Below are 14,493 nucleotides of genomic sequence, written 5' to 3'. Positions count from 1 at the left end.
GGGGTGTAGACTTTGCCAGCCAAGGGATAGGCTTTGGACTCGGCTAGAAGAACTGGAAACAAGATTGGAGGGAATGGGACTGAGAGAACTCCCACCCAAAGACTGATCCCCCAGAAGTGTCCGTGGGCACATCTTTTTGCTTTCCAAGCTGAGAAGGGTAGCATGGCAGTGGCCTGAAAGGGGGGCCTGCAGCTGCTTTTATGCTGGGAGTTGTAGGGGGCTGGGGGTGAGGGGGCAGCATGGAGGGGAAAGAATCTGGCTGGCTGCTTGGAAGCAAGGATGGATCCCACCCTAGGGAGCCTCATCCTCCACCAGCCCCTTCCTGCCTGATTAAGAGACCCTAATCAGCTTGGGGAGATTAAGCGCTCTGGCCTGCTGTTCCCACACTTCCCCGTCCCGGGCCCTGGCAAAGGAGACCTGGGGGAGGGCGTCAGAAGCAGGATCGGCCCTGTGACCCCTCACCCCAGCCCTGGGCCGCTCCGGACTTTCCGGTGAGTGACAAAGGTCCCTCCTCACGGATTCCAAGTCCCTTTTGCCCCGGACAGGCCATGGAGGGGCGTGGGCGTGACCCGACTGAGCCCCGACGGCTCTGATGAGGGGGGAGGGGCAGACAAGGGGGAAACGGGAAGCAGAGCAAAGCGCGGGGTTCTTCCAGGCTGCACCCCTGAGCCCATACCGTTGTCCAAGCCTGGAGAGGGGGATGTGGAAGGGGAGACATTCCACGGGTAAACTGGGCTTTGAGAAACTGGGGACTGCAGAGGGAGTTCTGGGGCGTCTCATCCGCTCATCCTGCGCTCTTTATGCTCCTAGAAGCCGGCAATGAGCGCCTGTGCCCTCCTCGCAGGTGGGCTTCTCGACCCCCGGCTCTGCGCCCCCGCGCGGTGGGCTCGGTCTCCGCGCTGCCTTCTCCGGACCCTGCCCCGGCTCCTGCTGCTGCTGCTGCTCCTGCCTCCCTCCGCCCTCTCCGCCGTATTCAGAGTGGGGGTGCTGGGCCCCTGGGCCTGCGACCCCATCTTCGCCCGCGCCCGCCCGGAGCTGGCCGCCCGCCTGGCCGCCGCCCGCCTGAACCACGACCCTGCCCTGGAAGGCGGCCCCCGCTTCGAGGTCGCGCTGCTGCCCGAGCCGTGCCGGACGCCAGGCTCGCTGGGGGCGGTGTCCTCCGCGCTGGCCCACGTCTCCGGCCTCGTGGGTCCGGTGAACCCTGCAGCCTGCCGGCCGGCCGAGCTCCTGGCCCAAGAGGCGGGGGTCGCGCTGGTGCCCTGGGGCTGTCCTGGGACGCGAGCGGCCGGCACCACGGCTCCGGCCGTGACACCCGCGGCGGATGCCCTCTACGCCCTCCTTCGCGAGTTCCGCTGGGCGCACGTGGCCCTGGTCACCGCCCCCCAGGACTTGTGGGTGGAGGCGGGACGCGCACTGTCCACTGCACTCAGGGCTCGGGGTCTGCCCGTTGCCCTAGTGACCTCCATGGAGCCCTCGGACCTGTCTGGGGCCCGGGAGGCCCTGAGGAGGGTCCGGGACGGGCCCAGAGTCAGAGGTAGGCTCCCCTGCAGGGTGCGGGGAGGTCGGCAGTCCCGCGGGTAGCGGAACGGGCGGTGAGCGGAGTCTCTGTGTCCGCAGCAGTGATCATGGTGATGCACTCCGTGCTGCTGGGCGGCGAGGAGCAGCGCTGCCTACTGGAGGCCGCAGAGGAGCTGGGCCTGGCCGATGGCTCCCTGGTCTTCCTGCCCTTCGACACGCTCCACTATGCCTTGTCCCCAGGCCCGGAGGCCTTAGCGGTGCTTGCCAACAGCTCCCAGCTTCGCAGGGCCCATGATGCGGTGCTCACCCTCACTCGCCACTGTCCCCCGGGAGGCAGCATCCTGGACAGCCTCCGCAGGGCCCAAGAGCATCAGGAGCTGCCCTCTGACCTCAACCTGCAGCAGGTAGAGGGAACAAGGAGGAGGAAAGAGGGGAGGAGAGCCGGGGAAGAGAGCAGGGGATAGCCAAAGGGAGGCGAGGAGGCAATAGACAATGGGAAAAGAAGTGGATAGAGCCAATGGAATGAGAGGAGGATGGAGAGATGGGAGAGAGGAGGAGGATGCCAACAGGGAGAGAATAACTAGCAGCTCTAGCTGTTCCGGAGTTTCCTGGGGGATGTAGAGGCTTGGGGCATCTTAGTGTATGAGGATTGCTCCTACAGAGCAGGCATGAGACCCCTCAAGCCCAACTCCAAGGAGTAAACTCTAATGAACTCTACACTGCAACATCTTTTGTAGCCTACTTAAAAGTAAACCCACTTCCAACACCACCACAACGTACAGTCTATAATAAATAGTCGGTGTTCTTAAGAGAGCAGGAAGGAGGTAGGATGCAGACCAACCTTCATGCCCAGTTCAGAGGTGTTTGCTCTGGGGTTTCGTCTGGTGGTCTTCACTTTTTGAGGGCCTTGACATCTTGTGAGAAGCAGAAGGCCTTATGTGGAGGCAGGGGCTTCCATAATCATTTAGATCCACAGCTTATTCCCAGCAACCAGCTAATACCCAGGATTCCGTGAGAACCCAGAATCCCAGTTCAGACCATCTAGCTCCACTCCATTCACAAAAGGGGAGATAGACATTACTCTTTTGAGATAGAAACCACTAAGATAGAAGGGAATTTAGATGTCAGTGGGCAGTAAACTAACCAGCACAAAGACCCTACTCAAAGGGGAGCACGTGAGAGAGACTGTGAGGTAAGGGGGTTAAAATATTTCCCACAAATGCCCCTAGTCTCCTTCAAGAGGATTTGGGGTAGCCAATGGGGAGAAAGGATGGGAATGGTCAATAAGAAGAGAAGAACAAGAGTTAGGAACAGTGGTGAGATGGGATGGAAGGCAGATGGAGAAAGATGGATGGAGGAAAAAACTTTTCAGTTCTCAGTAAGTAGCACAGCCTTCCACCCAGCTGCCCAAGTGAGACCCTTGGAAGTCACCCTTGATTCCTCTGACCTTTTCCCCCTACATCCAGACACCAAGTAATGTCACTTTTATTTCCTAAGGGTCATTAGAATCCATCCACTTCCTCCATTTTCGCTGTCACTGCCCTGGTTCAGGCCATAGCACCTCTGGCCCAAGTCCCAAAACAAAATCTCCCAGATGGTCCCTGCTTCAACTCTCACCTGCTCCAGGCCTTTCTCCACCCAACAATCAGATCAACAATCAGAACTTCAGAAATCTGACAAATCTCACTGTGTCACACCCCTGTTCAAAGCCTCCTAGTGGCTTCTCTCACCCTGCACAGATGCAGGTCTCTTCACATGGTTCACCAGGTCTCCTGTCTTCCTCTCTTCCATCTTCCTTGAACTTCAGCCAGAGTGAGCTAAATGGGTTTCCTAAATGTGTCTTTCTCTTTTATCTCTGTGTTGCTGGGTGTACTGTTCCCTTTCTCCTGTCCCTACCCAACCCCAGATAATTCTGACTCATCCCCTGAGGGATGGTCACTTCTTCTGGAAGCCTCTCCTCCTCCACCAGCCTGGCTTGGGGCCCTGTTTCCTGTCTCTGAAGCTCCCTCAGATATGCCTCCCCGTACTCAGTGCACTGCTTTAACATCCCGTCTGTCTCCTCCTCTAGACAAAAGAGGCCTTGGGACAGGGCCTCTGTCTTGTACACGGATAACCCCCTAGTGCTTTACTGTGAGAGATGGGAACTGGGAATAACAGAGAGGCTCGATGAAATCAGGTGGTAGCCTTGAAAAGAAAAGAAGGAAAAATAGAAAATAGAAGCCAACCAAAAGATGGGAAAGAGGCTTTTAGGTGAATAGTGGATAATGAGAGTAGTAAAATATATACAGGGATCATATTGATCATTTTGCAATATATACAAATATCAAATCATTATACTGTACACCCAAAACTAATATAATGTTATATGACAATTATACCTCAATTTTAAAAAGTTAAAAAAATATGTGCAGAGAAACCAACAGGAAAGAGAAGAGAAGGGCTGTAGATGAGGGAGAGTTAGAATTAACCAAAGATGAGAAGAGCCTAAGGATCCTAAAGAGAGGGAAGGTCGGTGGGGAAAAGGAGTAGGATAGCCAATGGGGAGAGAGGAAGAGATAACTGGGGAGGGGGAGGGATTTGGGCAACCACTATCTAGGAGGTGGGAACAGCGAATATGCGCGAGGCTTAAAGGGCCTGAAGGGCTCTGTGAAAGGATAGGTGGGGCCTTCCTGTCTGTTTACAGATCGTCACCCCGAACCCAGGGCCCGCTACTCTCCTTCCCCAGGTATCCCCACTCTTCGGCACCATCTACGACGCGGTCTACTTGTTGGCGGGCGGCGTGGTGCGAGCGCGAGCAGCTGCAGGTGGCAGCTGGGTGTCCGGAACAGCCGTGGCCCACCACGTCCGGGATGCTCAGATCCCCGGCTTCTGCGGGGCCTTGGGAGGAGCCGAGGAGCCCCCGTTTGTACTGCTGGACACGGATGCCGCGGGGGACCGGCTGTTTGCCACATACATGCTGGATCCCACCCGGGGCTCCCTCCGCTCCGCTGGGACCCCCGTGCATTTCCCTAGAGGGGGACGGGGACCTGGGCCCGACCCCTGGTGCTGGTTTGACCCAGACAACATCTGTAACGGAGGTGAGGGCTAGCACACCAGCCCCCACTGGGACAGTGACCATGGACCCTCCACGTAGTGGTCAAAGAGTGAACTCTCGTCCTGTAACTCCTCTTAGAGGCCCTTCCACGTCCTCCTCAGCCCTCTGGCTCATGCAGGACTCCTCTCTTGCCGAGCCCCCAACGCTCTCTGGGAACCTTTCTAGCATTCCCAGGCACTCTCCTTTGCGGAACCCATGGCCTTTCCGTAGATCCGGTTCCTGGCTCCCATCCCCCTTTGACATGATTGCTTGCCTCCCTGGAGAGGGTGCCTCCCCTCACTGCAGTCCTCAGCGTCCCTCCTCTCACTGCCTCTCCAGGAGTGGAGCCACGCCTGGTCTTTATCAGCTTCCTCCTGGCGGTTGGGGTGGGGCTGGCAGGGGCCTTCCTGGCCCATTATGTGAGGTGAGTAGGAGACAGAGGTAGGTAGGAAGTGAGCTTGGCTCTCTAGCTGTCAGAAATGCATCTGTGCAGCAAAGACAGCAGGCGGGGCTCACTCAAGAGCAGAAGAAGGGAGGATTTTTTTGGAGGGGAAAAGGAGGATGCATCCTGGAGGGCTGGCAGAGTCCCAGGGGATGCCTGATTTGGGGATGACTGCCCTCCCCTGAGCCAAAATTTTCCCTTGGTGGCCCCTTCTCATGGACCTTGGTCCCCTTTGTGGAGATGACCTCCTTTCCCTACCAGGCACCGGCTACTTCACATCCAAATGGTCTCTGGCCCCAACAAGATCATCCTGACTCTGGACGACATCACCTTCCTCCACCCTCAGGGGGGCAGCTCTCGAAAGGTGGGGGAGGCAGGGAATGGGGATTCAGCTGTATATCTGCCTTGTATATCCTCCCCTTTATATCTGGTCCCGCCCTGGGCCAGCCTCACTTCAGCCCCCACCTGGGAAGGCCTGGTTTCTGTCCTAGTTCTGTCCTAGGTCTGAGCTCTGGGGATCAGCACCCTCATGTGTGCAATGAGGGTAACAGCCCCTGTGCTGGCTGCTTTCCTGGGGCAGTTGAAGCTCCAACAGGAAAATGAATATGTTTGTTTTGTAAACTGTAAAGTGCGGTGCACTTGGGAAGTAATGTCATTATCACCTTGCATAATCAAGATTCCTTCCCTTCCACTCTTTAATCCCCAGAACTCAGCCTGACCTCAACCCAGGACTCTGGCCCCACAGTATATTTTGAGCCCTTGCATTGACCTCTATCCTCCAGGTGGTGCAGGGGAGTCGATCAAGTCTGGCTGCCCGCAGCGTGTCAGACATTCGCAGCGTCCCCAGCCAGCCCGCGGATAGCTCCAACATTGGCCTCTATGAGGTGAGCCTGACCCCCAGCCAGGCTGAGCTCTCTTCCTGGAGGGGCGGTGAGAGGAGGGATGCTCAGGTCCGGGGCAGAGAGGAGGCACCCTCTCTAGGGAGGTAGCAGTTGTGTCGTTTTCTGCAGGTTCCGGGAAATAGGGATAGGAGCCCAGAATGGAATCTAGGGAGAGGTCATGGATTCCCTAGGGGAGCATCTGGGAATCCACCCAGCCCCAGGATTTTCCCTTAGCCGTTATCCGGGTGAGGGCTCCTTAGAGGCCAATCACAGCGGCTCAGAGGCTGGAGGCCTGAGCTGGCGGGGAACATGATGGCTTCTGAGGCCATCCCCCACCCTTTTGGGAGCCTCTGGCCCTGCCCCTCAATGATCCAAGCCTTCAGGTTACATTGGGGCAGGGGGGCATCTGGGATGTGGTCTCATGGTCACAAAAAGGACATTTCCAGGGCATGCATTGTTCAGGATGGGGAGTTTCCAGACAGGTCTCTCCCTGACTCCAGCCAGGCTCATGTCTTGGCCCCACCCAGCATTTCCACCCAATTCAGATCAGACTCAGGAATAGCAAACCTTAGAGGGGAAAAGAAAGTCACACACGGACATTAGGCCACTAACTATGGGGTCAGCAAATCGGAATGTGGTGGGATGGGTGGGAGACAATGAGAACAGAGTCAGAGAGCGCTGAGAGAGCTCAGCCAATCAAGAGAGGAGGGGAGATTTAGAGCTCCTGAGTGTTAGGTCACAGAGAGAATGCAGAGGCTCGTAGGGTGTCACCTAGAGGCCATCACGGCCGTTTCTCAGAGGGGCACTATTGTCATTATGGGCAGGTTGTTCTTCATTGTATGTTCCTGTGCCTTGAAGAATGTTTAGTGTCTCTTGTCTCTGACTCTGTACACTAAACGCAACCTCAGTTCTCCTGACAATTAAAAATGTCTCCACATTTATTTCCAAATGCTCTTTAGGGGTCACTACCAAACCCCCCAAATTCCCTTCTAGTCCAAATCCCTTACCAATAGACAAGGCCAGCTACATAATTTGCAAGGTCTAGGGCAAAATAAAAATGAAGGGCCCCTTGTTCTTTCAAGACGACGATGGTAAATTGTTGAACCAAGCTCGGGCCCTTCCGAGCATAGGGCCCTGTTTGACTGTGCAGGTGGCACGCCCATGAATGGCCTTGCCAACAGCTGAGGACAATGAGGCCCATAGCCTGGAGGGGAGCTGCCTGTACTTCACAGTTAGTCTATAATAAGGACTGATCTACCCAGACTCCTGACTCCCAGCACAGTGCTCTCTCATGGCAACAGATGGTGATGAGTGCTGTGATTTCAATGACATTTGTGGTGGTAAGAGCTCGCTTAATAGAGCTGTTGGTGAGCGCATCTGGGGTGGTGAGGCCATACAGGCCTTCTGCATCTCTCTAACCAGGGGTGGGCTCTCACGCAGCTGGCTGTGAAGTGGACTGACAGACATCAAACCCCTTGCTCCCGACGCTCTTTGTCATATGGAAGATGTGTTCTGGGGCAGTGGGCCAATGAAAATGTGGGGACTCTAGGCCTCCTTGCATTAGGGGGTTTGAAGAAACTGACTTCCCTACTCCCATCTCTCTGCCCCAGGGAGACTGGGTTTGGCTGAAGAAATTCCCAGGGGATCAGCACATAGCTATCCGCCCAGCAACCAAGACAGCCTTCTCCAAGGTGAGAGCTGGGCCTGTGATAGGGTGTGGTGGCCATCATCTCCTCCCTCCTTGCCTTCTCTTTGCAACTGTGTACAGAGCTCGGCCCCAATGTGTGAGAGAACAAGAGGTCTCAGTAAAGTGTCCCCTCATTTCTAAAGCAGGTTCCCATTATGCTCTCTCATAACACTAGTTTTTTCCTTTGATGTTCTTATCATAATTTGTAATTGTATGTTCATCTGAATGCTTGCTTATTGCTTATCTGCCTTCCTTGCTTGTCTGTAAGCTGTTAGGACTTCCCTCCTGCCCCCTCCATTGTATTTCCAGCACCCAGCAGTGTCTAGAACATTAGAGAGACTCAATGAATGTTTGTTGAGTGAATGATAGAAGATGAAAAGTGGATTTCCAGTTCTGTACACAAAATGTCCTAGTTGATACATTCTGAGTGAAGTGGAAAGTTGGCTATAAACTGGCTTATTCTCGTCCTTCCAACCTTAATGCCTTATTCCCCCCAACAGGAAGGAAGGCCTCCTTCCTTCCCTGACATCGCCACAGGAGCTATTGGTCACAGCTGCAGACTGACTTAAGTGGACTACTTGCATGGGTCAATGGACTTAAAAAAAAAAAAAAAAAATCGCCATTTAACAGCAGGTGTTTAAAATGAAAAGAAGCCGCTTACTGGGCACGTGGACAAAAGAAAAGCTAGAAAGGGCACCTGGCACCTGCTAGCTCCCTTTTTCCCAGTATGCCAGATTGTGAGGGCACTCAGTCCTGCGGAGTGGGTGTGGCCTTGTTGATGGCTCCTCTGGGACCACAGCTTGGCTGCTCTGTCCCTCCTTCACTAACCTGGGGAGGATGTCTCAGACGTATCTGACACAATGATGTAACCGAGGGAAGCGGCCCCTGGCTGAGTCGCTGACACAAGCCATTTCTGGTGTTTCTTGAAAGTAATGCAGCTTCTCCCTGCAAAGTCTGTTACATCAGAAGGGGAGGGTGGTGGTGCCAAGGGCTTCTCCTTCATGAGGTGTTTTCCCTTAAGACTGTGGGCAGTTCAAAGTCTTATGGTTAATAAATCAGAACCTGCCTGGGTCCTGATTACCAGCGCAAGGTTGTCTTTTCATTTATAACATGAAGCTATACCATGCTCAGTATTTGAACAGTGGCCTTTGACTATGTTGTCTTCTCCAGAAAAAGAAGTCATCTGTAGAAGAAAGTACCCCTATATGCCCTATAGACCGTTCCATTTACCATTTTTATTCCATCTTCCGAGTTTGGATACTCAAAAACAGACCTAAATCACAGCCCCTCCCCACATTGCCCCCAGGACAGAACATGCCTGTTAACTTTCCCCCTCTCAGCTCCGCGAGCTCCGGCATGAGAATGTGGCTCTCTACCTGGGGCTCTTCCTGGCGGGGGGAACCAACGGCGCCGCCGCCCCCAGGGAAGGCATGCTGGCTGTGGTCTCAGAGCACTGTGCCCGGGGCTCCCTCCACGACCTGCTCGCCCACAAAGACATAAAGCTGGACTGGATGTTCAAGTCCTCCCTCCTACTGGATCTCATCAAGGTGTGTGTGTGGGGGGAGGGGGGTGCAGGGAGGAGAGGGCAAGGGAACCTCTCGGGCTGAGGCTGCCTCGTACCTCACCCCTTCCAGGGAATGAGGTATCTACACCATCGAGGCGTGGCCCACGGGCGGCTGAAGTCACGGAACTGCGTGGTGGACGGGAGGTTCGTGCTTAAAGTCACCGACCACGGCCACGGGCGACTGCTGGAAGCGCAGAAGGTGTTACCGGAGCCTCCCAGCGCGGAGGGTAGGAAACCCCGGTTGCCTCCCGCAAGGACGAGCATCCCGCCGAGATCCCCATTATTTCAAGGGCCCCTCCTTGCCTCCCTCCCTCTGCCTTCACACTCTAGCCATCCCACATCCACTGGACACACCTCCTGCTAGGGAAAGGTCTTGGGACCTCTGAGATGAGCAGGGTGGGCTCTGTGACTGGGGAGGCGGGGGCTTGTTAGGGGGCGGGAATTGTGCCTGAGGGGCGGAGTCCCTGCCTTTGCTGCGGAGTCGGCTCTAAGTGGGGCTTTGCCTAAGGGCGGGGCTTGTGCCAAAGGGCGGAGTCTTCCCTGGGCACCAGTTTGAAGAGCGGGGCCTATTTGTGAGCGCCGGCTTTCTCTGAGACAGGCTTTGGGTTTCTGGTAGTTTCTCTTGGGGATAGCTGTTAACTTCCAGGCTGCAGGGCTAGACTCAGACTGGGGGGTTGGTGAGCGGTGCAAGCCTAGGTTTTCTGGTGAGAGTGGGAGTCTGTCCCAAGCGCCCTCAAGGCCCTCCGCATGCCCAAGCCCCCTTCCCCATCCCCAGACCAGCTATGGACAGCCCCAGAGCTGCTTCGGGACCCGGCCCTGGAGCGCCAGGGAACGCTGGCAGGCGACGTCTTCAGCCTAGGCATCATCATTCAGGAGGTCGTGTGCCGCAGCACCCCCTACGCCATGCTGGAGCTGACTCCAGAGGGTACGGACGCCCTTCGCAGAGGACGCCCCTCGCATAGCGTTTGGGTCAGAAAGGCACCCAGATGTTAGGCAGGCCCAGACCAGACCCAGCCTCCCTCTTTTCCCTAAAGCCAGGTGATGAGACTTAATTATGTGGGCCTCCCTTAAAGCTGGGATCTGAAAGAGCAGGGCAGTGGAGGGCCAAGCATCAGGATGGGAGGGGGCGGCTCTTCCGTGCCCAGACCTCACAGGTTTCCTCTGTCCTGATCCTGGACCAAACCTGCCTCCCCAGCTGACAGAGCAGGCTCATCGCTGGTTCTTAGGGGCCCCAAGGAGGCAGCAGAGTGAGGAGAAAGAGGGAAGAGAGCAGTCGGATCTGGTTCAAATCCATATTACTTATCACCTATAGGACTCAGCAAGTTACTTGATCACCCTCTCACTTTTCTTACATGCAATAAATATTAGTTTCTTTGCCTGTCACTTCTTACTGCCCCCCGCCCCCCAGGGTTCAGAATCCTCTTGTTACTGGCAGCAACCTGGCTCCACACTATACTCCCCCACTTACTGAAGCTCTGATTAAAGGGTCCCCTTCCAGTCCCCTCATCTTGGGCTTCAACAATCAGGCCAGAGTCAGAGGTGGCTTCCGCTCTGGGGCACCCCCTCTCACGGTCCCCTCATGCCTCCAGAAGTGGTGCAGAGGTTGCAGAGCCCCCCGCCGCTGTGTCGGCCCTCAGTGTCCATGGACCAGGCGCCCATGGAGTGCATCCAGCTGATGAAACAGTGCTGGGCAGAGCAGCCGGACCTTCGGCCCTCCATGGACAGCACCTTTGACCTGGTCAGGGGCTGGGATTGGGGGAGGGCTGGGCTGGCCTCTTGTCAGCAGCCTGGGGATGCTGCAGGAAGGCAGGCTGGCAGGACCTCTGACCTTCCAGTCTACTTCCTAAGGGGTAGCCTGAGGACTGGGGGTTTGGTGGGGGCAAAGTTAGAACAGGAGCTGTGGAGGCCTTGGAACAGGAGACAGATCTCTGGGTAAGAAAGATATTTAATTCAATTCTAATAATATTTATTGAGAATCAAGTTTATGCTCAGCCTAGTGTGGCAGAAAGACCCTTGGCCTGGGGGTCCAAAGCTGGGCTGGTTCCAGTGTCCTGTCAATTACTAGCTGAAAACAGCTAACCCCTTGGAACCCCCATTTCCCATGTGCCTCCTGATAATGTCTGCAAACACAATGCCCAGCACCCCGGGGGGCTTAGTGAGTAGAAGATGAATGGAGGGAAAAGGATCAGGCACAGTGCACCCCATGAGATGGGCATGACAACGCAGGTCCTCAGCAGCCCCACCAGCTTCCTCCTCCTACTAGTTCAAGAGCATCAACAAGGGCCGGAAGACGAACATCATTGACTCGATGCTGCGGATGCTGGAGCAGTACTCCAGTAACCTGGAGGACCTGATCCGAGAGCGGACGGAGGAGCTGGAGCTGGAAAAGCAGAAGACAGACCGGCTGCTCACGCAGATGCTGCCTCCGTGGGTGCCAGTGGGGAGGTGGGTGGGGAGGGCAGCTGGAATCCGGCCAGACTCCATGTGACCTCATGGCCTGCCATCCCCAGGTCTGTGGCTGAGGCCCTGAAGATGGGGACACCTGTGGAGCCCGAGTACTTTGAGGAGGTGACACTGTACTTCAGCGACATCGTGGGCTTCACCACCATCTCAGCCATGAGTGAGCCCATCGAAGTGGTGGACCTGCTCAATGACCTCTACACGCTCTTCGATGCCATCATCGGCTCCCACGATGTCTACAAGGTGGGGTGTGTAGGGGGCAAGCCCTCCTTCAGCTTCAGCCTCCAGCCCAGCCCTTTCTGCTCAGCCACCAGCCCACCTGCCCCAGGCCACCAGCCCAATCTCCTTTCCCAGCCCTCTTGTCCCTTATCTCTTCTGCCAGTCCCCAGCTCAGTCCCCCAGCTGGACGGATCCCCAGGATGTCTGCACTATCCCCAGTTTAGGCCTCCTGACAAGGGACAATCACTTTGGGTCAGAGGGGTGCGCAGTCCTGAATTTGCACAACCCCTTTCTCTAGGTGGAGACAATTGGGGACGCCTATATGGTGGCCTCGGGGCTGCCGCAGCGGAATGGGCAGCGGCACGCGGCAGAGATCGCAAACATGGCGCTGGACATCCTCAGTGCTGTGGGCTCCTTTCGCATGCGCCACATGCCCGAGGTGCCCGTGCGCATCCGCATCGGCCTGCACTCTGGTAAGTCCCGGCCCTCCGGGGCTCCAGCCCATCTCCCTCTTTAGGGCCCGGCTCCACATTTCCTAAACAGGAGGCAGCCTCGTGGAGTGGGTGGGTGAGGGGACCTGTCCTGAAGCCGCCTTTGCGTAGCAGACACTCCTTGTAATTGAGAGGGTACACTAGAGAGTGTTTCTCTGGGGAGCTGGTGGAGATTATGGGGTGCTGAAGTCCCCTAAGGCCCCAGGTGCCGCCCAGCCGCCAGGCGCGGCCAGCTTCAGCCCAGGCCCCGCCTGCCGACCCCCCGCGTCTCCGCAGGCCCGTGCGTGGCGGGCGTGGTCGGCCTCACCATGCCGCGGTACTGCCTGTTTGGGGACACGGTCAACACTGCCTCGCGCATGGAGTCCACCGGGCTGCGTGAGTGTGACGGGGGCGAGAGGGGCTGGGGGAGGTAGGGCGACGTCACGGGGTCCGAGGGGGTGACGGCCCGGGAGGGGGACTGCGGGAGGTGAGTCGCGAGCTCACGGCGTTCCCTCGGTCCCAGCTTACCGCATCCACGTGAACATGAGCACCGTGCAGATTCTCCGCGATCTGGACGAGGGCTTCCAGGTGGAGGTGCGAGGCCGCACGGAGCTGAAGGTGAGGCCGGGCCCCGCCCCCACCCCGTGACCCCGCCCCTGCCCCCTCCTGGGCGGGGATTGGAAGACAGCTCCGGCACCTGGGACCCGAGGTTTCCCGGTTCCGCTCGACCTAGAGATCCACCCTCTTTCACCCCAGCCCGCCTAAGTCCTCCTCTCGCCGGTGTCTCCCCAGGGCAAGGGCGCCGAGGACACGTACTGGCTGGTGGGCAGACGCGGCTTCAACAAGCCCATCCCCAAACCGCCTGACCTGCAACCGGGGTGAGGAGCCGGCGTCGGCGGGCAGGGGGAGTTACAGGGCGCAGGCTGGGTGGACCCCTTCTCCCTGCGTCCCGCCCCGTTTCCGACCCCGTCCGGCGCGAAGTAGCACTGACCTGGGCCCTGCCCTCCCACCCGCAATTCCCCCTCTCTGAGGCTGCCGGCCCCTTGCCCGCAGGGCCAGCAACCATGGCATCAGCCTGCAGGAGATTCCCCCTGAGCGGCGCCAAAAGCTGGAGAAGGCGAGGCCTGGCCAGTTCTCCGGAAAATGAGGCCGGGCCCCTACAGGTGCTGCCCCTACGCCTCCTGCCCCCCTTCCAGTCTCCCCTCAGACTGGGGCTACATACACCGCTGGGAGAGGCTTCCTGGGGGACAGGTGCCTCTTCCCCAGCCTGAGGGCCCAGCACTACCTGCAAAACTTCCCACCCAAGCCAGGTGTCCCTGTTCTTCTCTGATTTCATGATCGCAAGCTGGTTCCTAAACCCAGGCATTTCCCCTGGGAGGGAAGCACCAGCCGCAGGGATTCTGGTTCAGTAGGTCTGGAGTGGTTCAGAAATCCAGATTTGGGAACCCCTGTAATCATGGCCTTCTGTGACCTCTCCTCTGACCCCCACTGTATTAACCAGGCCTCCCCACCAGGCCTCACAGGCTGTGCACTGCACAAGAGACAGAACTCTAGGGGTCAGCATTCACCAGAGGACAAGGTAAATGCTGCCCCTGGAGTTCCGTTAGAGCAGAAGCCCTGCCCACTACCCTCTTTCAAGAAACTCTGATCCATGACCCTCCCCTTCCTAGGTGAACCCCCTGACCCCTTTCCACGATGTCCCTCTGAGACACTCCTCTTTCCCTCAGGATGATTCCAGAAGGTCATTTTCCTGAAAGTTGCTGCTACAGGTGACTGAAAGTCTGGCTGATACCAGTGGCTTCTGTCCGGCTCTGCCTCAACGGATTCTGGGCCTTTACAAGAGCTGGTTGCAAACCAGCTGTGTGACATTGGGAAAGTCTCATGCACTCTCTGGGCTTGGGTTCCCCTCCATGGCAAGATGAGGCGTGGCCTAGGTTGTTTCCACACCCCCCAGCACTGACAGAGGGACTTCAGAACAATTGGCTTTGGGATGCGGGGCACTGTGCATGTGGCCCCCAGCCCCGGTGATCCTGAGCCCATCAGGGGATGCTCGGCACTTTCCGGGGCCTCTCAAGGCCCCAGGAAGGAGGATCTGAGATTGGATGCCCCAACTCCAGAGGAGGTAGAGACAAAGCACGGGTTGTCACATGGCCTGAGGAGGCGGGGCCTTCTGTTGAGC

General features: G+C 57.1%; 1 protein-coding gene across 1 annotated transcript; it reads left to right on the top strand.

Annotated features, from left to right (window-relative positions):
* Positions 1–819: 819 nt before the first annotated feature.
* GUCY2D (guanylate cyclase 2D, retinal) lies at positions 820–14,088 on the top strand. The gene is made up of 19 exons (XM_058559276.1): positions 820–1,534; positions 1,618–1,922; positions 4,244–4,595; positions 4,931–5,015; positions 5,295–5,397; positions 5,816–5,917; positions 7,525–7,605; positions 8,942–9,148; positions 9,236–9,392; positions 9,941–10,090; positions 10,755–10,903; positions 11,429–11,592; positions 11,676–11,868; positions 12,143–12,317; positions 12,612–12,710; positions 12,838–12,932; positions 13,107–13,192; positions 13,368–13,477; positions 14,042–14,088. The coding sequence occupies exons 1-18, from the start codon at positions 820–822 to the stop codon at positions 13,459–13,461; spliced, it is 3,312 nt and encodes a 1,103-aa protein (XP_058415259.1). The 3' UTR covers positions 13,462–13,477; positions 14,042–14,088.
* The last annotated feature ends 405 nt before the right edge of the window (positions 14,089–14,493 follow it).

This window comes from Diceros bicornis, chromosome 18 (genome assembly GCF_020826845.1).
Source record: "Diceros bicornis minor isolate mBicDic1 chromosome 18, mDicBic1.mat.cur, whole genome shotgun sequence".
Taxonomy (NCBI): domain Eukaryota; kingdom Metazoa; phylum Chordata; class Mammalia; order Perissodactyla; family Rhinocerotidae; genus Diceros; species Diceros bicornis.
The sequence above is the reverse complement of the archived record's forward strand: the minus strand, read 5'-3'. Positions and strand labels throughout refer to the sequence as shown.

What these genes read in the sequence shown, in the direction of transcription:
- GUCY2D (XM_058559276.1), top strand. Translation starts at nt 820, where the DNA reads ATGAGCGCCTGTGCCCTCCTCGCAGGTGGGCTTCTCGACCCCCGGCTC. An exon ending in AGACAACATCTGTAACGGAG is followed by an intron (nt 4,596 to 4,930) that starts GTGAGGGCTAGC and finishes CTGCCTCTCCAG; the next exon opens with GAGTGGAGCCACGCCTGGTC. An exon ending in CCGCCTGACCTGCAACCGGG is followed by an intron (nt 13,193 to 13,367) that starts GTGAGGAGCCGG and finishes CCTTGCCCGCAG; the next exon opens with GGCCAGCAACCATGGCATCA.